At 42.3% G+C, this 27,516-nt stretch overlaps 1 protein-coding gene across 1 annotated transcript in view; it reads left to right on the forward strand.

The window, feature by feature from the left end:
- The window catches only part of GABRR3 (gamma-aminobutyric acid type A receptor rho3 subunit), a 57,251-nt gene that overhangs the window by 16,957 nt on the left and 12,778 nt on the right, over positions 1-27,516 (forward strand). The window contains exons 3-7 of the mRNA XM_014517582.1: positions 5,675-5,787; positions 19,340-19,407; positions 20,878-21,101; positions 24,956-25,038; positions 26,737-26,877. Of these exons, the coding sequence (XP_014373068.1) occupies positions 5,675-5,787; positions 19,340-19,407; positions 20,878-21,101; positions 24,956-25,038; positions 26,737-26,877 (629 nt within the window). The remainder of the gene's footprint in view (positions 1-5,674; positions 5,788-19,339; positions 19,408-20,877; positions 21,102-24,955; positions 25,039-26,736; positions 26,878-27,516) is intronic.

Consider the following 27,516-nt stretch of genomic DNA (forward strand, 5'->3'; position numbering starts at 1 on the left):
AGTACAATGTAATAGGACTATTCTGGCATATTTGGTATTTTTTAAGCTTGAATGTCCATTTCCTATGTTTTGCTGTGGGTAGGAGTACATGCCCTGTAATAAACTTCAGGACTGGAACTACTGAGTGCTGCATTACTCTGAATCCCTGAATTTCTTCCTGATGCTGTGTGTCAGAAATGCAAAGCAATGGGAGCAATGCAAATTTAAAAACTGAAGTGCTTGAAGCAGCTGCCTAGTTCAAGGGAGCTCCTCAGGACTTTGATATCTAGGTCATGGGTTCAAATGTAGTCCAAGCCAAGCATGCTGGAAAGATGTGGTGGCTCAGCAGCCTGTCAGAAATGACCTGAGTGTTTGCCAAGGGCAGTTACCCATAACGGTAAAGCCAAAACAAGTCACTATCAAAATGAGAACTAACTGGCCACTTGTGAGTCTGAGCAAATAGAAAATGAACTGGAACAGACCCTCACCTTTTGGCTAACCTGCAAGGTGTTTCCTGGTAGTGTGAGTTGAAGTGTATTGGTTGGAAGATGAGGAGGGATCACAGGCCACTGTTGCCCGTGCTTGTCCTGTTTTGTGAATGACAGATTTATGTCTCTGTGCTGTTGATCCAATCTCCCCCACTGGCATAAATATTCGCAGAATGGAAGAGGGGCCCCGTAGTGAGAATGAGCAGCTGCAGTGAAATCCTACTTGACAGACTGTGCTGGCTGATTGCCACATGATAGCAATAATGTTTAGTACTAGAATATAACCCTCTTCATCTTCAGAGAGCTCTATAGGCATCAACTAATTAATCCACAAAACGCTCCCCGGAGATGGGCAACATAAAAATGGGAAGACTGTCGGTTGCAGCCTCCATAAAGAAGTCAGTGGAGCTAGATTGATTTATAGCCCTGAGGATCTGGCCCCAAATATCTGTGTTACTTAGACCCTGGCTATGTAAAGGCTGGGACTGGAACCAGAGGGTACCAAAAACTAGCAGCTACAGGGCAGCATTTCTGCAGAAAAGGGCCAAATAGGTTTAATTTCTCTTTGTTTGATTCTTTTTGGCTTTATTTTGAACAGGGACATTCCCGCTAAGACATTACAGCAGGGCCCAATTTCCCGTCACTCTCTTTTTCCTTCTGAGGAAAAACCTTTCAGCCAGCACTAGAGTGATTAGGGACACTGTTGCCAGATGGCCTTGGTTAAATGTGTGGCCTTTTAGAAAGCATCCCATGTGAAAATGTTACTTAACCTACAACTTCCACTGGTTTAATAGAGTAACCTAATTCCCCCTCCAAAGCTATTTGTTTGCATTCTCTTGCAAAGAAGATTTTAAGGCATTAGCCAAAAGTACATGAGAAAGAGATTATTCTCATGGTCCATTTCCTACAATAAAGAACAAAAAATTTGACTGTAAAAATGTTACAGGTCTTTTCTTTTTTTACATTAGTGAATGCTGATTTTTAGTAAAAACATGGAAAAATCCACTCATGCGAGAGATCAATGTACATTTGTGATGACTGCATGATTTTTTTATTACTGAGTTCTTGTTTGGGCTTGAAGGTTTGATAAATCGCTCAATTTAAGGGTCCAAAAGCAAAATTGTTGCAGCACAACACAAAAGCAAGAATTCTCTTGCCCTGACCTCTCCCAGTTGGGACACACTGACTTGACAGTGGCTGAACTGACAGACACAGGAGACTGTGATTCTCTGAAACATCAGTTTTTAATTATTTTCTTTCTTTTTAACTTGATTCATTAACAAATCAACATTATCAAATAAAAATAATTTTTAAAGATTTAAATCCCTTAAAATAGGCATAAAGACAGATATTTATCTTCCATCAATAGTGCTCCCTTAACCCAAGTCATTGTCCACAGAGGAGTCTTGTGCTCTTTTTTCCTCTTCCTTTCAGTCTCTGGCAGTTCCTTTATGTTTTAGTTCATGTTAAGCTTTTGCATTTCTCATTTTTCTATGGCAGTGTAAGAATAATGTAGCCATAATGGTCCAGAAATTATGCAAGAGGCAAGGATTCTTTAGGGTGACACATTTTATTGTATCAACTGTGTAGCTGGGATAGAGTTAGACATTTAAGCATTTGAATGTAAGACTCTCTTTTGAATGTCTTGCATTTGAAAGTGTGTCTATCTCTATCCCAACTATACAGTTGGTCTAACAAAATATTACCCTAGGAAAGCCGTGTCTCTTATACTCTATCTTTATATATAACTTAGCTTTTATTTTCTAATATCCATATCATTTTCACGTTCCATTTCCCAGATCAGAACTCTACTATTCCACGTCCTCTGTATCCTGTTCAAACTGGCTAGTTTTACATAAATTGTAGTCACTAAAGTTTTAATGACTGACAATTCTTTTTGCATCGTCTACAGGGAGAATTTATTTATTTATGTTCCTTAGCTTTCACAGTAACTTATTTTTAGAAGTCCAACTGGAAGCTCTAACAGTACTACTAATCGCCCAGGAACATTCAATGATATTCAAGTATATTAACTCTGCCACATAATGGTTTGGAAAAGAGCAGAAGTTAATTATTAATTATGGGCACCTGTCACAGTAGTAACTGAGCAATCTTGGTTACAATTTTTGAACATTTCTTTTTTAATGTGATTTCCTGGGTCTTCTTTGAAAAGGAAAAGCTCTATTAGGAGCCACTGTTCAATGTTTTCGCATAGTTTGAACCCTGGACTTTCAGCAGAAATTTCTATCATTTGGGCCAAAGGAGTAACTGCAGTTGCTTACAAAAGATCAAGTTTGTTGCTCTGCTCATAGTGAAAGATACAGAGCATGTCCAAGTACCGGACAAATGCATGTGTTTTCATGTTTTGGGCACAGCAAAACCAAGAAACAATTCAGCAGAGTTTTTTTGAGGGCACAGTATAAGTGAGACTTGAGCCTGCCATAGTGGTGGCCTGGATTCTTTAGCTTCATAGATTGTTAGGGGCTGGAAGGGACTCTGCAGATCATCAGGTCCAGCCCCCACCCCCCCGTTCTAGGCAGGAAGACAACTGGGGTTAGGTGACCCCAGTGAGGTGACTGTCCAGTCTCCTCTTGAAAACCTCCAGAGCAGGTGACTGCACCACCTCTGGAGGGAGTTTATTCCACAGTCTGGACACCCTGACTATGAAGGAGTTTTTCTTGGTATTAAGCCTGAAGCGGCCTTCCAGGAGTTTATATCCATTGGTCCTGGTCTTCCCAAGGGGTGCCCCAGTGAACAGCTGTTCACCGAGCTCCTTATGCACTCCTCTGATATAGTGGTAAGCTGCTATTAGGTCCCCTCTCAACCTTCTCTTCTCCAGGCTAAAGAGGCCCAGGTCCCTCAGCCTTTCCTTGTATGGCTTGTCTTGCAAGACCCTGATCATACGGGTGGGTCTTCTCCAGACCCTCTCATGCTTTTCCACATGCTTATTGAAGTGCGGCACCCAGAACTGGACACAGTACTCCAACTGCGGTCTCACCAGTGCTGAGTACAGTGAGAGTATCACTTCCTTAGTTTTACATGGGATGCATCGTTTGATGCATGCAAGCACGTTATTTGCCCTGCTGTCCACCGCCTTGCACTGATGGTTCATATTCATGTGGTGGTCAATCATTACCCCTAGGTCCCTTTCGGCCGTGGTGCAAGTCAAGCTGTCACCTCCGAGCCTGTATGTAAGTTGAGGGTTGTTTACCCCCAGATGGAACACCTTACACTTGGAAGTGTTAAACTTCATCTGGTTCCAGTATGCTCAACTCTCAATCCTGTCCAGGTCCACCTGTATCTGCTACCTGCGTCCTGACGTGACCACACTGCCCCATTACTTGGTGTTGTCCATGAACTAGGCCAGTGAGTTTTTCACTCTCCCATCCAAATCATTGATAAAGATGTTGAAAAGCACTGGTCCAAGCATGGACCCCTGAGGGACACCACTGGCCACTCTGCACCGGGCTGACACAGATCCGTTCACGAGAACTCTCTGCGTCCTACCCTGTAGCCAGTTTCCCACCCACAGAGCCGTCAAGCAGCTGAACCCACAATCTTCCAGTTTTCCCACAAGGATATCATGGGATACTAGATCAAAAGCCTTTTGGAAGTCTAGGTATATAATGCCTACCATGTCTCCCATGTGCAGGTGGTGAGAGACCTGGTCATAGAAGGAGATGAGATGGGTAAGACAATACCTACCCGCGACAAAGCCATGCTGGCTATCGTTCAGAATCTTACCTTCCGCAAGTGTATTGCACATAGATTCTTTAATGAGCTTTTCCAGGATGTTCCCTGGGATGGAGGTTAGGCTGATTGGCTTATAGTTGCCTGGGTCCTCCCTCTTCCCCTTCTTGAAGATGGGCTGAATGTTGGTTACCAGCTGTCCTGAGGTGATCAGCAGGGGTCCCACACTTCCATTTGTTTTCCTTCTACTGCCTACATACCTAAAGAAGAACTTCTTATTGTCCTTGCCTCCTGCGGCTAACCTAAACTCAGTCACTGCCTTGACTTTCCTGATCATTTCTCTACAAGTGTGAGATATACACTAATATATAGTCCTTCTTGGGGACCGTCCATAGCTTCCACTGTGCATACACCTCTTTTTTCTTTTCTAAGAGGACGGCAATGTCCCTATTAAGCCAGGAGGGCTTTCCAGCCCTCCTGCTACCTTTCCTCTTTGCAGAAACAGTTTTCTTTTGTGCTTCAAGTATCGTGTCCTTGAGCAACAACCACTCTTCATGCACCCCATTTGCCGTCCCTTCCTGGTGTCTTATAGCCTCCCCTGCTAATGCTCTGAGCTTGTCAAAGTAAGCATTCTTGAAGTCCAGGACTTCAATTCTGCTGGCTGATTTGTCGACCTTGTGGCGGACAGTGAACCTGATAATTTCATGGTCGCTGTCGCCCAAGTTACCCTCAATGTCCCTAGGTTGTATAACTTCTCAGTAGGGTACGAGGACTTGCTCAGTAAAGGCTATTTTGAAGGGAACAGAGTTACTAGAAGAGAATCTAGAGCTGGTTTCAGCAGCAGTGGCAAGAAGTTCATCTGTATTTGTATGCATGCCATGGAGAGTTTCACCTGTGTGTAGCATGCTGAAATGAGGCTGAGAGTTCATCTGCAGTGTTAATGGAAAGCTGACCATTTTTTAGCAGCAAACTAAAATAAACTGCACAGCACAAAATAACAAACAGGAAATCATTATTTTTGTCAGCTTATAACATGGCTGAATCTGAGTGAATTTCCCAGGGGACATGGAAAAGTACCTCCTTGATCCCAGACAATAAGACTGCCAAATTCAGAGGTAATCTCTGGATGGAAGTCACAGTCACTCACTGTGTAATATGGACATAATACAACATGACATCTATTAAAACTACAATTACACAATATTATTTCCAAACACAATTTATATTGTATCAATGTCTTCAATAAGTGTGTGTCTATGAATCTTGGTTATAATCTTTTCCAATCGCAAGGTTAACCTCTGAAGGGAGAGAAAGGGGCAAATATAGAGAGATGGAGTGTATTTTTACTCCTGACCTACCCCTGCAACCTCCATCTCATCAACTTCATTCATGTGGTTATATCACAGACTCCTAGCGGCAAGAATCTGGGGATCTAGTCTCATATCTTCATTTAATCATGACTGTGACCATCGCTCAATATAATAAAGCTTTTTACTTGATTTTTTTTTTCAATGCAGCAAACGAGAAATTAGTATGAGGAAACTAGATAGTACCAAACTTCGACCACTGAAGTATGAGCAGATTCTTCGCATAGAGGAGCATGATTTTGCAATGAGACCTGGATTTGGAGGTAAGCAGTTCAAAATAGCATTATTGTGCTAGTTAATGATTTCTTCTTATGCAGTTGGCTGTAGAATCCACACCCAGCAGGTTCATTTAGAAATGGAGTAAGTGTAACTTTTTTCTCCACCCTGCTGTGGGCTTAAACCAGGATGTAGATTCAGTCGAGATAATTTTTATATTTAGTGTTACATGGGAGGAGTTGCCCAAACTGCCTACTTTCCACAATAAATTATTTTTATAGAAACAATTGTATTGTCAGAACACTGCATTAATATGACCCCTGAAATTATACAGCCTAGTAGCAATTAGCAAATTACTGAAAGCCAGTTAGCAATTCCTGAATATGTTGTGTCAGCATGATTAAAGCAAAACTCTACCCCTGGATTTTCAGTTTATTGGTACACAGTCTCTCAGGTTACTGGGTTGTAGACTTATTATTTCACTCTTTAATTATGTTATATGTGAATAAAAGTGGCACTGGATGGAAAGTTCATAATTTGGCTATCCCGTGGTAGGGGCAGCATCTACCCCTGGCTGCCCCTTGGCATGTTTCTTTGGAGTTGGAGCATGATGTGTATAAGAATGACAGATTTTGGCTCTAAATTGCAACAGTTAAAATGAGAAAGCTGCTATGCTAAAAGGCTTTTCTGAACCTCTGAGTCTCGCTCTGTGCTCATGAGCTGTGGAAATTGACTGGCCTGCTCCAGATTATAGCCTCGTGCTGTCCTTCAGAAAGAAGAGGGAGGGACTGATCTCAGATGTGGTTAATTTGAGTGACCAAAGTGAAGATAGGGAGCAAACACTACACACGCTTCTTCTTGCAGGGAGAGTTGGTGCAGGTAGGCTTTTCTGATGGAGGCCTACAGGTGAGGGGCACTCAGGCATATAGCGCAGCATGTCCTATGGGCTCCTGGGGCTGCTAGAGACTGTTGAGCACACCCAAGCACATGGGACACCCTTGATTGGCTGCCCAGTGCAGGGAACTGCACCTCCAACTCCTGTTCTCTCACAGCAGGCTTTTCCTCCAGCCCTGCTTGGAGGCTTTCAGAAGAGCCTCTGAGCAAGTGCCCTCACTTATAAATTGCATACGTATCAGTTTCCCGGCCTGCCCACACGCTGCCATGGCACCCCACTGTGCGTGCCCAAGCCCACACAACCAAGAGCTGCACCATGTCTTGCTTCTTGCCCTATGCAACTCTTGCTGGAGGCTGTCAGCTTGCTACAGTGGCTGCAGTGTCTTGAGTGAAAGGCTGTGTTATATACACTGTTGTTTACATTGTATGTATGTTGTACATTCAATGTACAACATACATTGTTACATTGTACATTGTATGTATGTATACAGGGCATGCTGGCCCTGTAAGGACAGGCCTCAAGCACAGAATTTCTATTACTGTCTTGGTCTGATACAAAAAACATCCTAAGGGGGTTGTTGGTCCTGGATAGAGTGACAGACATTGTAGGCAACAGTCAGAAAAGCTGAGAAATGAGGTAAAGCTATAAAACACTCCCTTCCCTCTACAAGAAAGGGAGACCTGGAGGGAGCGCAGCATCACTATTGTTACCTGCTGGTTGGGTTCTTAGATGCAGCGTCCAACAGAGAAGGAGCATGGGACGGGCTTGTACAGAAGATGTCTGGAAAAGGGACAGGGTGAAGGCCTAAGTGGCAAACAGACAAGTGAGCATAGGCAGCAGCCCAGAGAAGGTGGGGTAGGAAGTAGCGCAGCTGGTGAACTCTGAGACAGGAGGGGCAGGTGGAGCAGCACACTGTATTATCCAGTTTCAAATATTTTTTTATTTTATTTTATTTATTCAATTTTTGTTTGTTTACAAAAACAGTGCCATAAAACATAACGTCATTTTTTTTATGTTTATCAAAACTAAGCCCCCCAGCTCCCCAGCTGCAAACTCCCAGTTCCTAGCTGGAGTGCAAACCTCCCCACTCCCTCAGCCCCCAGCCAGCTTCCCTCCTGCCCTGCAACCCCCCAGCCCTCTGCAAACCCCACTTACCTCACAGACTCCAGAAGCAAAGCAAGCCTGATCCAAGCCTTGGGTGACTAAGAGCATCAGGCCCTGCCCTTTCCCCCCCTCCTCCCCTGCCCCTCCATGCTGGTACCCCAGGGCCAGGAGTGGGAGGGGGGGTGTGTGTGTCTGTGTCCATGCAATGAGGGAGGGGGAGAGAGAGAGTGTGCATGTTGGGGGGTGTGCTTACAAGAGTAAGACTTTATTTTAAGCTGTTGTGCGATCACCTCTATGTGCACTACACACACATGTAAATCAGGACAAAAATATTTTATGAAATAAAATGAATGAATGTTGTAGATGTTCGATTTTTAGAATATAATTTGGTATTTTTCTGGTTCTGAGATAGCAAAACCCTTTGCTGAAAGGAATACTTCTGAGGGCAAGGGGAGGGTCTTCTGATGGTAAAGGTCAGGGGTTAGGGGGCAGGACTTCTGGTCCCAAGATGGTGAACAGAGGGTGGGGTACCTGTCAAGGGGCAGGGCTACCCATGCAGCCCTCAACAACTTGCCAAAACTCGGTAAATGGCCTGAAATAATTGCCCACCCCTGGTGTAGGGGCTGAGGACTGCAAGCCATACAAGATTAAATCCTTTCCAAACATTAGGGCTTAATTAGTTCAGAAGAGCCTAAACTAAACTGGTGACAGGGAGGAGGCACCACACCCAAGCAGGAGCAGTTGGAGATGGGCTGGACTCAATTCACCATTTCCCTGCACCTTGTGTGTTATTCACACCAGTGCAGAGCAGGTGCGAAGCACCACCATTTTGAAGTGGTAATGTGTAATACCAGGTAGGCCCTCCCATTCCACTGGTATATGTGATGGCACAAGGTGCAAGGCAATGGTGGTAGATTGGGCCTAGTGCCTCCAGAAGCCTTGTTTGGCATTAGTAGCTGGTGGAAGGGGCGATAGCCTGAATAAGTTAGACATCAGTCTTGCTTCCTCCAATGAAGCTCTTCTGGAAGGCATGGAGTTTATAAAGTCCTGACCCTGACTGATAGAGTCCTGTCAGCAGGATTGCGCACACATCCTGCATTGCCTAACTACAGCAGTTACTGTAGGGGAGGGAAAGAGTGCTTACGTCTCCCCACCAGTGTACCTGCATAAGCCCAGCAGTAATCTGGCTTTGGGACAATAGAGAGAGACTTACAGCACTTTAGCTTTACACAGGCAGGAGATGTGTTTTTTTCAAGCTTAATAAATAATAATGGACCTCAGTGCTGTGATTCCTGGTGGAGTTGTATCTGCCACATGCTCTAGTGCTATGTCAAAGTATGACATATTCAGCTCAGCGGGATGCATCCACTAAGGGGAGGAAAAAAAATCCAACAAAATGATGGGCTAGGGAGCACGTATTTGAAAAGCAAGTTTTTTTTTATGTGGAATTGTGTCAAATTCTGTCCTTGGGGACACCAGGTGGGGCTTTTCAGATGTAACAGCTTGGAGCTGGGCTCAGAGATTTTACTAGCTTGGCTCTGCTATGCCCCTTCCCAGAGCAAGCACACATGCTCTTCTTATGTCAGGTCTGGGGATGGGACTCCTGGCTCTGCACTCTGTGCTACCCTGAACCCAGCATAAGGAATTCCTATAGAAAGGAATTCTTCTCTAGCTAGCTTAAATTCACTTTGCACCAGACATGCAGAGTACATGAGGCAGACCAGGGAATTAAACACAGGCTTTCTTGTGCTTGTAAAAAGATATAAAACCAGAAGGCACACATGCTAATTTTGATTACTGGGTACTAAAGCGAGTTTGAAGTGGTGGTAGGGGACTTTTTTGTTTTGACTTGTAAACTGTGTGAATATGTTTGGAGAAATCTTTGGGAAAATAAGTATAGAGGTCAAGAATGTCATTTTAACTATCACTGCCTTGCAAATACTAATATGGCTGTAGCTGATACTGGCAAAAGTAAATATTGCATTTGCTTACTTTGTTACTTCTTCTTTTCCACTTCTGAAAATGTATCTGTAACTGTGGTGGTGAGTACACCAACTTTAGGCTGAATAGGTCAAACACTGCTGTCACTTACACGGGTGTAATCTCCTATAACCAAAGATATTCCAGATGTGCTCAGGTTTAAGCACAAGTAATATATAGCCCTGACTTTTTGCAAAATGTAATTTAAAAATCAATTTCTGTCTTTACTCACTTATTAATAGATTCATTGCAAATGCAATCTATTGCAGGAATATGTGTCAAAATGAACAAAAAACAGCAGACTATTAATATGCTGCTTCTACTTATTGCTACGGAAATGCTAGAATGCCTGTATTTCATTGTAAAATTAGATTAAGTAAGCCAAGGCCATAGTGCAGTGTTAGCTCTATTTGTATCCAAGCCCCTTTCATTATAGTCACTGAAAGTTACATTGCACTTAACCCATTACGTTGTTAGCCCTACTGGATTTTTGCCTTTGGTTTGGTTCCACTTCACAGCGTTCTCACAGGTTGAGTCGCAGGTACTCTGCCACAGTCATTGGCAGACACAGACAGGCTCTCAGGCTCAGTCTGCTGCAAAAGTAATATTGAAGGAAACCTTTGTTTGGGGCTGGTTGAGTTTTCAATAGTTGCCTCAATCTAAGCATGGCCAAAAGATCTCTCAGATATGGCTTTGGGAGCAAGTTATCAGGAGCTAAGCTAGAGCGAGAATTAACAACACAATAAAGTACTGCACAGTAACTCTCCCAGTAGGGTTTTTTGCTTTGCAATAAATGCAACGTAGCTCACCTCTCAGGGAAAGTGGGGTAAACTATCTTTGCATTGACCGCTAATTATGAATGTGAACATGGAGTAGATGATGGACAGTTTCTGTGTCATGATGGACAGTTTCTGTCTCAATATGAACTCAGAACCTGATGCCTTTACCTATCCAGATATCCTCATTGCTTGTCTCTTTCCCAGCTACCATAATCCACCCAGCTTCCCCTCTTTGTTCATCACCTTAATTTGCCCTACCAGGCCACATCCAGATGAGCACAGAAGTGTGGTATGTGGCGCTGCAGACCCATCTGTGGTGCCACAAATTAGATATGCCAAGGGACATGCAGGTATTAAAACCCATGCTGAAAAAAAAGTGGGGTGGTGCACGTGGTGGCAGCATGCGCTGCCCCAAACTGGAGCCATGGATGCAGCCCTGGGAGGCCCCTAGGAGCCCAGGTAAGGCTGCTGGGGCCATCAAAGTTGCTGGCCACAGCCTCTCCTACCTTACCTGGGGTAACCTGCCATGCACCAGAGCGTGCATGGCACAAACATTCTCTGGGGACAAGCAGCAGTGGCAGACCTTGTGCCAGTGCTGCTTGTCCCCAGGGAAACAAATGTCTACGCTTGTCTGGATGCAGCTCCACTGTTAAAACAAATTATTCTGTAGTATGCCAATGGCATAAACTATGATTTCCAGAGGGAAAACCATTAGCTCCTGGGATTAATACCTCAAACTATATTGTTGCTCTATAGTTACATTGGTTTGTTCAGATGAAATTGAATTAGGTGAACCATTACTGCCTTTGCTGGGGACATGGTGCCTTCGTCTACTTGCTTCTGGAAGCAAAGGCAATATGAATGAGTAAGAAGAGATGTTCTGCCCACAGTCTCTCAACACAGGATTCTACATCTGCTGAATTGTGGGAAGGTATCTGGCAGCCTGAGTAATTGTCATTGCCTTAAAACACAGCACCCCCTGGAGAGAATGTTATCAAAGACCTGAAAACTTGTTGGGTTCAGATGCAGATAAGATATTTGCACATTTTACACCATGATTCTGGTAAAAAAGAATCTAATGTGGACTTCAACAAAAGAAAAAATATATGGCGTTGCCAATCTCACACAGACTGGCCATGCTTGGTCCTAAAATTCAGGACCAAGAGGGGCGTCTACACAAGATGCTGTGTCACTGTAGCAATGAGCTACAGCGACATAGCATTGGTGGGCAGGAACTGTGACACTAATGCTACTGCGCAGAAGGGCTGGAAATGACCCATGTGCTGCTGGGACTGTGCAGTAACACAGCCTCTGCTAAAGCAAGTACTAAATGATTGTAACAACTGTGCATTTGGGGCACTTGTAGACATTCCCAAAGATCACTTTTTCTGAATCAGTGTAGGCCAGTTCATGTGCCAAAAATATTTCTTGTAGCCAGCTAAGATCTGCCATCTCACTACGCAGACTAGTGCAAGATAGTCAGAACTGTGTTGAAGGAAGTGGTTGCAGATGGCTGTTCTTTGAATCCCTTTGAAATAATCTTCCTATGCATTATTTCTTGGCCATAATGCAGTGCACTTCCAAGTCTTTTGAAAAGTTGCACTCTCTTTCTTTACCATCCCCCTTGAGGACATGCTGGAGTTGGCCACACCAACCCTGCTCCCTCTCTTCACCTTTTTCACTTCCATTTTTTGTTTCTGTACAAGAGCCAGGTGCTCTATAGCTCCTGCTGCAGAGCCATGCTTTCCCATGTCTTTTCCTCACTGACTCTACAGCTCATTTTAGATCTGACCTCAATTTCATAAAGGCTTTCTCCTTTTGTAACAAAAAATATATTTTTAAAGCCTATATAATGAGTAATTCTTTATATTAATTGTGCCTTGGTTTTCCTCACTATATAATACCTCATCTCCCTTACTGAAGACTTTTGAGACCTACAGATTAAAAGAACTATGTACAGCATTGTCAGGGTGACATGAACACATATAGAGTCTTAGTGGACGTTTATCTTGGAGTGGAGTAATCTTATAGTTGACCATTTGCACACTGCACAGGGATTACTTTATTTAGTTGTAGCAAGGCTGAAGTTTACAACATCTCTGTATGTCATCCAAGGAAGACCACAACAACATTAACATACTTTAAAAATGTTAAAGCTATAACGTGCATAGTGCTATTTAGCCAGTAGAAAGTGTTGATCTCTGTAGACAGGTGGCTTTAGGTAATTAGATGTAGCCTTTGTCTTGACTTCCTCAAAGAGGAGTTACCATGCCTGGTAGCTGGGTAACTTTCACCCTGAAACTAAACGAAGAGTAATTCACCATGTCTAGGGTAAGCAAGAGTCCAGGGGAAGTCCAAAGTAACACAAGGGTTGTAACAAGACATCTAACACCATTTTTTTCTGTCTGCACCACATCACCCTACTGAAGATCTGAATAAAATATTATCCCATTGTTGCAAGAGATATCTTCCCACCTGCCTTCGAAGGTGACAGCTTTGGGATCCAAAACAGGAAGCTGTCATTCAATGAGTGTTCCAAGACCTCTGTGCTTCCCTTGTCCATGACCTTTCCTTTACTCTGATAGTCCTTTAAAATACATCCTGGGCTTTGGCTACTTATGTATTTTGAACAAGCAAGCAAAGATAAGAATCCCTTTGCTGTCAGTCCTCCAGCTTCATTTGTCCCAGGGAAACGTAACACAGTTCTCAGAACTCTGCTGTCTCTTGTGTTACCTTATGCTTTTGAGCATCTCTTTTTCTTCCAGTGCAGACTCACAGGCCTTTTTAGATTACAGATCTTGCCTCGTTTCTGGGCTTCTGCTAAGGCAGCTGGCCTTTTTATATACCTAATTCTTTCCCAGTATGCGCTCTTACCAAAGCTACAGTTTCTGGGACATGCATTCCTGACACTGGGGACAACCTTTAAAAGTGCAATACACCTTGTTACAATTCAGTCCAGTTTGAAGAGGGTTCAGGTGCTAGCCAAGAGTGCCTTGGTGATATCTTCTTGCATGTTTCCTGGACCATCACAGCTACCACAACCCTCCAATCATATCCAAACAGGGGCAGTTTGGCAGAATAGGATAGGTCTGACACTACGTTCACAAGTAATAGATCTTGTATGTGCATTCAGTAGTAATTTGCCCTTCATTCTTAAACGTTTGGAATATTGTGGAAATTATATTGTATGAGAGCTAAGGAATGAGTTCAATATCAGGCAGGAAAAGAACAAAACCTTTGGAATTCAAGAGCAGATTTTCTTAAATTCTCCACGTATCCTGTAAGGATGAATGTGTAGTACACTGTATGGTAAAAGGGACAACTAATATTCCTTAGAAATCCACAGAAAACCAGTCATTCCTGCCATGGAAAAGGTCACTGAAATGCTACTAAAAGTACAAAGACCTACATTTAAAAAAAAAAAAAAGGTTGTTACATAACTTTGCGATGCAGCTTTTATCTTCTGCTCCAGCCATCTATAAAAATAAACTCAGTGCTCATGACAGAACTATTTGCTTTGTTTAAACCTTTTACATTCATAAAATAAAGAAAAGCAGATCCCATGGAGTAGAAGCAGTTTTGCATGAATGTGTAAGTCCATCAGAAAAAACATATATATATGTTGCTGAGGAGTAATTACCATGAAAGTCTGCAGAACTCCCATTGTGAAAATCATTAATCCTCTAAAATAATGACTTGTAGCAATAGCCCAGCAACCATTGAAGCTGCTCAATTTAATAACAAAATCCTTTCTCCTGTCCTCCAGTTCTGTCAAAAGGGGAAACAAAAAACATAGCTTTCCCTTTGCTACTTTTTTCCAAGTGAATGTGATGTTGGTGCCTGATTGTTTGCCACAGAGACTGAAATTCTCAGTTCATTAACAGAAGTGTTAATAAACTGAGAACTCTATCTGCTGCACAGAAGAGGAAGGACAACATGCAGAAAGCTCCCAGTTCAGCAAGGTACTTAAACACATGACTACCTGTAAGCATGTGTTTCGCTGAAGTAACTGGGGCTACACTTGCCTTAAGAGCTAGTCAAAGGCTTATCTTCCTTGCCAGGTTAGGATCAGAGTGAATGAAGATGTCATCATCACTCCCTGTACTTTCTGGATCAGGAATTTGATGTGCTCTAGCTCAGCACCAGGGAGGTGAGCAGGGGTTGGAGAATTCAAAGATGAGGTGATAATGAATGTACAGCTGGGTAGAAAAAAATGCTTGTTTAACATCGCCTGTAGCAACTTTTTCCCAAATACAGAATAGAAACATTTATTGAATTCTTCTGCCTTTTCTGTGTTATTATTGGCAATTCTAGCATTTCCATCCAGTAATGGATGAATTGCATTTTAGAATTCTATTTTTTCCTAATATATTTAGTTATTTAGATATATCATCCTAAATCTGCCAACCATAGATTCCTCCTTGTGGCCTTTTGCTTATCCTTATCACTTTGATACAATTCCTTGCTTTGATTTATAGTCATCATTAGGCACAGCTACATGTGCGTGTTACTGCGGAGTTGACTCATTACCTCTGCAGTAAAGCGTCACCATCTACTCAAGTGGTGCTCTTAGGCCACAGAAAGTTAATTAACTCCACTATAGGCTAGTACTGCCCAACAGACACACTACCCTATGGCAGGGTTATTTACTCCAGTATGGGTCTGCCTGTTGGCTAGCCCCATACTATAGCACCGTTGTGCTCCAGCCAGTCCCTCTGCAGCACGTTGAGCCAGGTTGGAGCAGTCCCAGTCTGGCAGGCTGACCCCCCGGACCTCCTGCCAGCTGGAGCTGCGCCACCCTGGTTCATTGTGCTGCAGTCCTGGGTGCATGTGTAAAAGCTGCACCCAGGAGCAATAAATTGCAGCTTGAAGTGTGCTGGAGTTTATTCAGGTGCACTAATATCATGTGTAGATGCGCCCACTGTCAACTTTCCCTTTATTCTACTTTTTGGTTTTTCAAAGTTATTTTTATACTTCTTTTACTTCCTATATAAGCTAGGTTTTTTGCTTTTTTTCCCCTCAACCACTGTGGTCTCTTTTTCTATGGTGGGATTGTGGATTTTGGGGCACCTAGGAAAATGTTCTTAAATGATTGCCAATTTTCTTTTCTGTTTAAATTATTTGTCCAAGCTGACTTGGCTTATAATTGCTTTCAGCTTTTTGAAATTTGTCCTTTTCGTGTGCAAAGTATGACTGGTTGGGACTATTTTGTTTGCACATAACAAATATGATCGAGTCACAATCAGCTGTACCTAATCTACCCTTTCATCAGCCTCTCTGATGTTCTCTAACAGCAGCGGCCAACTTTTTTGGCAGGTGTGCCCCAAATCAGCCCCACACCCACCCCCAGTGCCACTCCAGCCCCTTCCCCTGCCTGATCTGCTTCTCTGCTTTTTGTTTCCTTCCCTGTGCTTCCTGCCCTGTCTTCTGCTCTGCTTTTTCCCTTCCTGATCTGCTGTGTGCCACACGCACAAGTGCCACAGGTTAGCCACCCTTGTTTTATAAGGTCTATACTTGTCCCTGCAATCCTAGAAACTGTCTCCCAACAAAACCACCCACTTGCACTTCACATGCAGGGAGTCTCTTCTAACTACAAAAAGAAAAGAAAACACAGCATGTTCATTACAGGTAAGGATTATGATCCACTGCTGTCCATCACATTTTTAAACATAAAACTACACCTATCCCACTCAGAGCAGGGGCAGAATGGAGAGTTTGCCTTGCAAAATACCTAGGTAGTAATTTGATACAATATTTTATTGCTTATAAAATGTCAATAGCACTTAAATTAACATCTATCCATCTTCTGTTGCCTCTCTGCTTACCGCCAACCAGTGCCCCTACTGTCTATTCTGGTCTTATAATAATATTTGAACAAGTTTTCCCAATATGAGTGTAAAGAACCCCAGAGCCATGTCTATTGTCTACCATAGTTCTTGCTGTTGTTAGCACCAGTGTAGCTGCACCAGTACTGAAAAACAGTCACTAGATTTCTTAAGAAACAGCTTGCCCTCAACCAGGGTTGTAAGAAGCTAATAGAAAGGTTGAGGACTCAGAAGATCCTTTCTAAACACAGACAATCCGAAATAAGGAAAATCCAGAGAAGGAAACTCAAGCTTAATTTGTGCTTTTAAAACATGAGGCCAAATTCTGGGAAATCACTAGGAAATCACTAAGGTTGCCCCAGTATAATGGAGAGCAGAACTTGTCCCATTGTCTTTATGTTCTGCTCTACCCTGGAATGGGCTCTTTAACTATACAAAAAAGATCTGAACATTTCCTGTATTTTAAATACTTTAGTTAAAATGTCATGTTTGCGATTTCCCCCTTCTCAAGAATAAAGATACGATCTTTCTCCTCTAATGGAACTTTTATTCTGCTATCAATTGATAGAGTACTACTTGGAGCTGGGCAAGAAATACTTTTTGACCTGAAAATGAAATGTCATGCTAGTAGCTTTGATTTAAAATTCGCTTCTTTCTTCTACATGGGGGAGGGGGGGATTGTTCAAGAAAATGGAAAGTCCGTTTTTTCATTATTTTTTCAAAATCAGATGTTCCCAGTGGAAATGTCCATTGTGATTAAAAAGCCAGTTTTAGTAAGAACAAATTTCAAATGAAAAATGTTGATGTAACTAGATCCCATAGTGGACTGCACAGGAATCATAAGGAAACTGAGTTACTACATTTATAAGCAGAGAGCACAGCAACATGTGCATAGCCCTGACTATCAGTGCTGTAACTAGGGTAGGGGGTGACTGGGATGGGTGAGCTAGGCACTGACTTGGTTGTGGGGGAAGAGGGGGAACAGCTGCTGCTAGAGGATCTCACTGGCACCATGGCAGCAACCAGAAGTTGCTGCTGCCCCATAACGTGGCAGTTGCTCCAGGCACCTGGGAACATCATTATACTGTTGCTGACTACATAGTTCCTTGAACATGCATTGGAGGGAAAGATCTCATTTGACTTGAGCCTGCAGTGAGCTGCTGGTGGTTGCTCTGTAAATATATGCAACATGAAAACCAGAGGCACAGTCTTATGATGGAAGGGGAACTGAATGCTGCATTAATTGCAATTAAATAATTTTTTTTGCAAAAATCTTGTTGGTCTAATAAAAGATATCATCTCTACTATGAGTCCTTATTGCATTAATCATGTTGCTCAGCCACTTTGTCCTTCTTGCCTAATTGCAGGAGCTATACTGGGGAGCATAGCTGAGTGCTTCCTTTGTTTGCTGATGGTTGTGCTGGGATGCTGTGTCCTGAGGCTCACTGTAATGTGCCTTTCTAGAACTTGACAAAAATCAGGCTAGAATCGAAGCTTCTTCATGCTTGGTTCTCCCCAACAAGATGCTAGAATAAGCAGTGTGGTGCTTAAAGGAAATGCAGTAACTTTTGCTCCTATATTAGATAACTACAAAAAAACTACCTTGTTGACTAGTTCTCAGTACTCTCAGCCTTTCAGCTCACTTTTTACTTCGCATTTATATTCACAGAAGATACTTACATGAGCTGTACAGGATCAAGTCCCACTTAAAATATGCAGGTGAAATAAAGGAATTGCACAGCAGTGTTTTAAAATGCCTGAGAACATTTTAAGATTCCTATCGAGACAAATCACACTGTTCCAATATGCTGTATGAGGGCTGCCACTGTAATGACAACAGTATGTAAGAAATATCACTTGGTAACTTGCATAGAAACAGTAAGATCCAAGTGGCAGTGAGAGATGGAGGGAACAAGGAAGCAGTGAACATTTTCTGTTGCTCTTTTAGGTGTCTTCTCTAACTTGGTGGAAGGGGGCTATTTGGCTTTGTTGATGTGAACAAAAGCAAGGAAAAGGAAGAAACATCAAAATAACTGTGCCCCTTTCCTGCTGTTTCATTCTGCCTGTTTTCATTGTTTTATCCTTAATTTATTTTACATTTTTATATAAATGAGATATTCCATTGTTTCTTTAAAATACCGCATAGACCACTTTCAAAGGTTGTATATGGACGTTGACTTTGTGCCACCAAAAAAATTGTTATGGTGACACAAAGGCTGTGGAAACAGACATCCATGTCCCTTGTTACACCACAAATGCCCCAAATTTGTGGCCACAATAGAGGTGGTCTGATTTTGTGCCACTATTTTGCAGCCAGTGTCTGCTTTAAGACAGGAGAGCATAGGCAGCCTGAAGCTGCCTGCACCCTCCAACTGCCCTGAGCAGGGACCCATGGGGCTTCAGGGACCCAATCCTGAGTGCAGGGACTTGGGGCATGTAGGATCAGGCTCCTGAAGCCCTGGGAGCATCTGTCTGGGTTCCCCTGTTTGGGATTCCCTGGGTGTGTCTACAAATGAGGAAACCTTGGTTTTCTTGTTTGCAGAGATGCACACCTAGGGAATTATCTGGGCACCTGTCTCTGCAAACAGGGAAACCCTGGTTTTCCCCACTGGCAGAGAAATTACTCCTATCCAGGAAACAGCAGGAGCCAGATCCCATGAGACAACAGGGCAACATCTGTTTTGCTGATCCATTTCATTTGGTGATGTCTGTTTATATCCTAAAGAAAGCTTTGGAATCATAAGAAAATTGTCTTCTGCTCCACAGACTTCAGGGACATGTTGCAAATTTCAGTGATATCCTATAGACTGCAACGAGTTTGCTTAAAGATATGTACTCTTATAATCAAGTTTCATCATAGTTTCTTTCAGGTATTGATATGGTCTCAGTGGATAGACCCAAGGCAGAATGTGTGTGAGGAGGTAGCAATCTGTAGGGTTTAGAGTTTAAATTAAAATATTGTCTTCTTTTTAAGCACTTGTACTTCTCATCTCATTTTTGTGCTATTATTTTGCAGGGTCACCAATCCCAGTAGGCATTGATGTGCAGATAGAAAGCATTGACAGCATTTCTGAAGTTGACATGGTAAATTTTATGATTATTGTTCCGTTACTAAAACTAATGGAATTCATAATTGAAATGAAAACTCAGGGGTCACCGGTGCCTCAAAAACAGCCCTCCAAAATGCTGATCTAGAATGGTATAATTAAAGAAGTAGAGTTTTAAAAGGGTATTTTCTTTTCTCGATATGCAGGAGTAATTCCCACTGAAAGTAATAAGTATTACATGTGATTATGTGCTGGATTGTTCACTTGTGCAGGAGAGAAGGACACAACATGTAAAGCTCTGATTTTTAAAAAGCTGAGCACTCAGCTATTCCTATTGTTTTTGGTGTGAGCCCTTAGGTGCTCTGTATTCACACAGGTTCCTAGTCATGTTTATCCCCAGGTTATAGCCTATGGTTAAACACATCCATCAAGAAACCTTTAATGGCCTCTGTGCTAGTTTATAACTACATTGATTAATACATAATATTGAATACCTTGTGAAACACAATGAAAATTTAAGTGTAGCTACGCTACTGTATACAGTAGAACTTATAATGTAGCCAAATTTGGCCAGGTGCTAAAAGGAACAGGAAAAAATATATATCCCTGATGCACACAACTCTTTGCCAAATGCCAAATTCCTCAAAACATGGCATGATGAAGCTTTTCAAAGAAAAGATCACAGATCCTAACATTCAGAAACAAGATATTTTTCTCTAGTTCCATCCTTGGAAACAGTTGAATAGGCTTGAGGCATACCCAGCATCAAAAATTTCCTCCCAAATGGTTAATTTTTTTTCAAAGTCATAGTCAGCTGAAAACAGGTCCTTAGAATGGAAAGTAACAGGCAACCTAAATAAAAGGCACAGGTTCTGGTTCTGTCCACAGCACTGGGCAAGAACATACCTTTCATTTATAGTGAACATACCTTTCATTTATATGTGCCAAGTCAATACATGGCACATATGTGTTATGTGGATTTGTTATGCTGGGGTACATCTGGTGTAGTCACAGGCATGTAGCTGAAATCAGATCTTTCCTGGTGTGTGCTAGATTTAGGAATTCTGATTTATTGGATGAAAATAATAATGATATATATGCATATAAATAAATCATGGCAAGAGAAAGAGCAGAAAGCTCTGCTGGGTATATCCCTGGAGTCTTCTTGCTGTGTCAGTTCTGGGTTTGGAACATACAGAACAGGAGCAGGTGGGCAAGGCTTAATTTCCAGCCCCCAGAGAGTTGTGTAGACATGTCCTCAGTTGCCTGAACTACTAGTGCTAGCTAAGTGGAGCAAACAACAGACATCTCATAGGCATCTGTCATCCACAACACACTCTCTCTCAATGCTCTTGAGGCCTCACTGTGGTTTGAGGATTCTGCTTATGAAGTTCAGAGACATAGCTCAAAGTTGTCTGGCCTGATTACTTTTACTATTTATCATTGCTGTATTCAGAAGCAGGACGATAACACATGCTTTCATCCTTTTAATTTACTTTACACAAAGGACTTCACAATTACTTTATACCTCAGACATTACTGGAAAGACGAGAGGCTTTCATTTCCTAGTACCAAAAACAGAAGCATGACCTTTGATGGAAGACTGATAAAGAAGATCTGGGTACCTGATGTGTTCTTTGTCCACTCCAAGAGATCTTTCATCCATGATACAACTATGGAGAATGTCATGCTCCGGGTATACCCTGATGGCAATGTACTCTTCAGCCTACGGTAAGAACAATGTTGCCTTATAAGTATCAGTAGCAAGATATGACATGAATAATTTTTCCTGCCTCGGCTGGTCAAGCTCAGAAGTCACTGTACTACCTAGTGAGAAAGAATCTGGTATCTTTGCCATTAAACATCAAGTCTTCCCAATAAGGTTTGTTTTTAGCTTATTCCAGGGCTGTCCAATTGGCAGCCCACAGGTTGCTTGTGCCACCTAAGGGGTTAAACTGTGCCCCCTTCCCCTCCCCACCCCAGGCTCCCCTGGCCCCTGCTCCCCTTATCACTCCAGCTGGTGCTGCAGCCAGGGCCCTTGGCTCACCCTCCCTTCTCTGGTTTTCCCTAGAGGGTAGTTTAGGGCAGAGCAGGGCAGGGTAGGTGGCATGGTTCAGCATACCCTGCAGTGCCAGGGGAACCTGTGGCATAGTACAGGAGGGAGCCTGCAGCCAAGGAGGTGTGTGTGGGGAGGAGCAGGGGTGCAGTGCAGTGGGGGTGGGGGAGCTGCCACCCATGTGTTGTTGGGGTATCTTACTGCCAGGGAGATGAGGGGGCCTAGAGCCCCTGCCGGTGTGGTCCATGCAGTGTGTGACCCTTGGCTGCTAAAAGGTTGGATAGCCTGAGTTTATTCACTACGTTGAGATTGCTACTTTGTTCATAAAGATGGCAGCTGAGGGCTGGTCCTGTATTTTTAAATACAGGAAAAGTGGATCTTAATATCATCCTCAAATTTCTGAAAATATTAATCTCTGCTTTCACTGAAGGGCCTTTAGGAATTTGTGCCGACTTGTACATCTGTACCTACAGCTGATCCTGTGTCAGCTAACATGATTTTTCAAATACAGGCAGTCCTCAATTTACAACATTTCGAGTTACAACGTTTTGCACTAACAACATTTATAAATTGACACCCTGTTTCAACTTTAAAACGCTTAATCCAATGAGACGCCTCGCCAGCAAACAAGTTTGCTACATCGCTCAACTGCCTAGAGATCATCTGTCCAAACTTCCTTGGACACTTTCTTTAAGAAAGCAGACAAGACTCCAGAAAAACCTAAAGCCAAGACTCCTGAGAAGACTCCAGCCAAGAACCCTTCAAAAAGTTCAACCAAGAGCCCTTCAAAAAGTCCAGCAAAGTCACCTCAAAGAAGTCCTTCCAAATCAATGATTGCTATTTTCAATATAAATATGTTAATATAGCTATATTACTCATCTATAATTGATCAAGTACAAAATTCTGGGGTATTTTTGGAGAAAATAGGGTATCAGGCTTTGGTTGACTAACCAATCCCCCATTTATAACATTGTTTCTTATGAGAAAATTGGTTCCGAGTTACAACGTTTCGACTTAAGACACAGTTTTGAGGAACCAATTGTGTCGTAAGTCCGAGGACTGCCTGTAATTTAAATTCAGAATCTATCAGGATCATCGAATCGTAGGAAAGTGGAGCTGGAAGGAACCTCACAAGGTCATTTAGTCCATCCCCTTGCTCAAGCCAGGGTCATTCCTAACTAAACAACCCCAGCCAAGTATCTTAGCTGCTCCTGAAAATATCCAAGGATGAAGATTCCCCAGCTTCTCTAGGCAGCCTGTTCCAATGTTTAATCATCTTCATAATGAGAAAGTTCTTCCTAATCTCCAACATAAATTTCCCCTGCTACTTTATTCCTACTCCTGTCTCATCGGACCAAAAGCATAATCAATCTCCATTCTCTTTATAACCACCCTTCAGGTATTTGAGGACTGTTAGCAAATCCCCCCTTTGTATTCTCCTCTCCAGACTAACATCCTTTTCTCCAGAATGGCTTGTTACTGAAGCTTGTTAATATTAGTGGCATAAGTATTAATGGATGCAAACAAATCCAGCCTTGACACTACAGTCAATACACTTTTCTGTTATTTTATGTATCAGTTTGTTGTGTGGTGGTTGAAATATTTATATCTTTTTCTTTTTTCTTAATTTCACATGTAAATACAGAAACATCAAGGACTGCAAGAAAAGCTACTGTTGGAAAACTGTTACTTTTAATGTCAGCCAGCGGTCAATGGTTTTTATTAATACTTCAATGCTCATTGTGTCTTTTTGTTCACTAAGTCCAATAAAATTACAAATTGTTGACAAACAGCAAAAATCTCTTCTCATATCTGCATGAAAGATATTAGCACTGATATTTTCCCCCAAAGGCACTGCCACTAATATCTATGGGAGCTACACATGTATGGGTAGGTGGAGCGGATAACCTACTGACCAGCATGATGAAAATGACTTGGGTGGTGTTTTAAACAAGAGCAGAAACATTAAGCAAGTACTTGCCCTTGCCACCTGCAGTGCATCATTTATTTTCATATTGAGGGGACTTATGCACATCAGATGATGTGGCAAAGATTATTTAAAAGAACAACATTTTCCCTAGTGCAGACGTCCAGCCTGAAGTCGTGAGCTATATAATTCCTATTGACCTGGGACTTAAATGGCACATAGGCTTTGTGCTGGCTTTTTTGATTTCAGTGTAATGTAAGCTTCAGCTTTTCATGTGACAGATCAGAGGAAATGTTCTTTGGTTTAGATGAGGTTTAGAATGACTAAGACCATGCAGTGGGGCAGAAACCTGAGTTATTTCAGTATCTGTGTTCTTAAAGAATCAAATGATCATAAAAAACCTCCTTTGATATTGATAGATTTACATTCAAAGGATACTGTTTTATCCATGTCCAGACTATTTGTGGAAAATCTGCATATTCCCCATTTTTGTGTTCATAATACCCAGCATTAAATATTGCATTTCATTTATTTTTAAATTAGCTAACCTGGTCTTCATTCTATAAACCAACATACAGCTGCTGGTCATTGAATCTTCTGCAGCTACATAAGCTGAAACCCACAGAAGTGTAAATTTTAAAGACGTCAGCTTCAGAACATCATTTCAGTCAGTTAAAATCCTACACTTTTAAACACTGACAATACAATCATCAGCCATGAGTCACTGAAATTCAATTATAACCACAACAAGATTTACTTTGAGTTTGACTCAGAATAAAAATTCATTGGAGATTCCATGCAAAATGTCAAATCTAAGATAAGCTCATTACAGCACAGGGAAATGTAGCACTAACTAAAACTATAGCCTGTATTTAAATTTGAACTGCTGCCTCTAACCTTTTATTTTATTTATTGGATAAAATGTTAGAGACACTTATCGTCCACATATTCATGGAAAACCAGATGGAATGACAGAATTAACATCCTTACTTGGTTTCTCCTGCAACCTAGGGCTCAGATGTTAAACATGCCAGCAATTTTTATATGTAAGATACCAAGTGTGTTTGTGACAGGGACAGTGTTAAAAATGTTATCTTTTTATGGAATTATATTTTCTAGTCTTACTGTGAAAATAGTTTTTGGCGTATGCTGTGCTACATTGCTGTCTGTTTGGGTCTACCCATGAGAAGATTAGAAAAAGAAGCACCAAGAATTGTAAATTTCCCCTGTTGGTCTTGATAAGATGTAAATTTGAAAGCATAACCAGTCGTGAAAAGCCTTAAAGTGAGAGCAAGCACCTTGAACCTCAGATAGGAAGGAGCAGGAATCTGGCCAGCAGGGTGATTAAAAATTGAAGACAAATAAAAAGTTAGAAAATATTGTTTTGGTTTTTATATAAACCATTTTCCTACCAGTTTGGATTTACCTTTTAAACAAAAAGGTCATTTCAGGATCACACAAAATGACAAAGAACAAAATCCTTAGAAGGGCCAGGATTCTACCCAACTGACTTGAGATTTCACAGTAAGATGCTGCTAAGTCACCAATTCTTTTTAGGCATTATAAACATTGTCATTATTTTTTTTCTTGTCCCTTTTATAGGATAACAGTTTCTGCCATGTGTTTCATGGATTTCAGTAGGTTTCCTCTGGACACACAGAATTGTTCTCTAGAACTGGAAAGCTGTAAGTTTGACTCTAGCATGGCAACATGTACTTTCTATATGTGTTCCTATCCACGGTCCAGTTTGTCCATAGTAGTTCCCCCTCAGGAGACACTCTGGGCATGTCTACACATGTGCATTTACTGCGTAGTAACCAGAATTACTGTGCAGTACAGGTGCACATCTACATGTGCACGCCCTTACCATGCAGTAAATATGGCGACTTATGCTGACTTGAGCAATTAGTCATTGCTCAGTAATGCATGTGTAAATGCCTACTGCACAGTAACACTGTGTGTGTGGACTGACTTAGCATTAACTTTAGTCCCAAGCCAGTCCACACACAGCATTAATGTGCTTTCACACCTGCATGTGGAGACACTGGCCTATTCCTACTTACTGTGCAGTAATTTACAGTGCAGTAAATGTAAGATAGCATAAATGTACATGTAGACAGTAAAGTCCCCTGTTTCATTGGCTTTGAAGATGAGCCTTTTAGTCTTACCAGGAAACACTGCCCCCCTCCTCCCCCAGGCATTTTCCAGAACAACCCCAAGAACTCTGCATGTATTTTGGAAGGCTAAAAGGAAGAATGTTCTTTCCTACTCCACAGTTATGGAGAATCCTTTATGGAAAGATAGAGCCATCTGTCCTTTGGCATAATTCATTTTTAAAGCTGTTCTGAAAATATTCAACTAAAAACAGGGTACAAAGGCTTTTAGATCCTGCCCTTCTGCTGATTAGCAAAAACAGTAGAAACTGCAGTCTCCCCAGTTCAAGAATGTAATGTGTCTGGTGATGACTGGGAGCTGTACTTAGGGACTAAGTTAGGTTTCAACCTACTTATAGGCTACCAAGTAGAATTGGGTCAAAACTGACCATTTTTGGAAACATTTTAGCTTAGTTGGCAACATTCAGCAGAAATAATGTTTTGCTGGACTTTTTCCCCACCATTTCTAATTAGCAGCTACAAGCTGCTATCTCAGGGTGTGTGTAGATGAAACAGGGGCCCTAAACTGAAACAGTGGATTTTTTAAAACACTGCTTCAATTTAGGGCCAAGTAAACCCCCATGTCATGCACACACCCGTGCACTTACCTGTCTCTCTGGTGGCAGGGAGGGGAGGGGAGGCTGCTGGTGGGTGGAGCAGTCCCTGGGCTGGGGGGCAGGGCTGGTGCTTCCCTCCATGGCAGCAGTGGCTCCTTCCCAGGTAGTACCCGCCCGCAGGCACCTGACATGGGCAGTACCAGGGGGCACCACAGCTGTGAAGGGAAGCACCAGGCCCCCACACAGCTCAGGTAGGCAGGCAGGCTCCGGGGGGAAAAAAAAAATGATCAGGTTCACCACTTTTTTTTTTCCTTAGGTGGAGCCTGCCTTCCCAGGCTGATGCCAGGCTGCCTGCAGGGCTTCTTGCAGAGCACCTGAGCTCTATGGAGCCTGGTGCTTCACTCTGCGGCTGTAGGGCACCAAACTAAAACTCGTTGGAGGAGTTTTAGTTTGCTATGCCCCAAGTCATATAAGGCGCATTATGCCACTGAATTTGCTACAGTGGCTGGAATTACTGCGCAATATGCTGCCGATGAGTGCAAACACCAACACCATTAAAGCGGTGCAAAAGAATTTAATCCAATTTAAAGTGCTGGGCACACATCCCCCTCAAGGAAAACCATGACAGCCTTGTCTTGGCAGAGCTGGTAATTTAGTTTTTATTCTCTTGTAGATGCTTACAATGAAGATGACCTGATGCTGTACTGGAAACATGGGAATGAGTCATTAAGCACAGATGAACACATCTCCCTTTCCCAGTTCTTCATTGAAGAGTTCAGTGCTTCTAGTGGACTAGCTTTCTACAGCAGTACTGGTATAGTAAGCTTGGTGGCATTAGAAGATAAACACATAGGTCCACCACATGCAGACACACATTTTCTGTTTTATTTGACTGTTAATAAATTATGATGATGATCATCACCATCACCATTAAAACACTTAGAATTAAACAGATGCAGAACTGTTCACTCACAATGGATTTGTTATCTATACTCTGGCCTCTGGTTCTTTTGGATTATATTACCATATTTACCCAAATCCAAGATTACATCAAGCTGAAGACACCCCCTCATTAATTAGATTCTATACATAGAAAATTATAAATATGTTATAATTTAATTATAAATGTGTTCTAATTTTCCATGTATAGGAACTAAATACTGGGGGATCATCTTAAATTTGTCCTCAACCAATGGGGGTGGGGAGGGGAGGGCAGGCATCCTGAACCTTGCACCTTGCTCCCCTACCATTCGCTCCCCAGACCTGCACCCTGCTGCCTGTCCCTCCTACTTGTCCTCCCACCTGTCCTTGCTGCTTGTCCCCCATCTATCTGCTTGTCCCGCATCCCTCCCTACCACTTGCGCCCCTGTTAATCCTTTCATAGATTCATAGATGTTAGGGTCGGAAGGGACCTCAATAGATCATCGAGTCCGACCCCCTGCATAAGCAGGAA

This window comes from Alligator sinensis, unplaced genomic scaffold (genome assembly GCF_000455745.1).
Source record: "Alligator sinensis unplaced genomic scaffold, ASM45574v1 scaffold19_1, whole genome shotgun sequence".
Classification (NCBI taxonomy): Eukaryota; Metazoa; Chordata; order Crocodylia; family Alligatoridae; genus Alligator; species Alligator sinensis.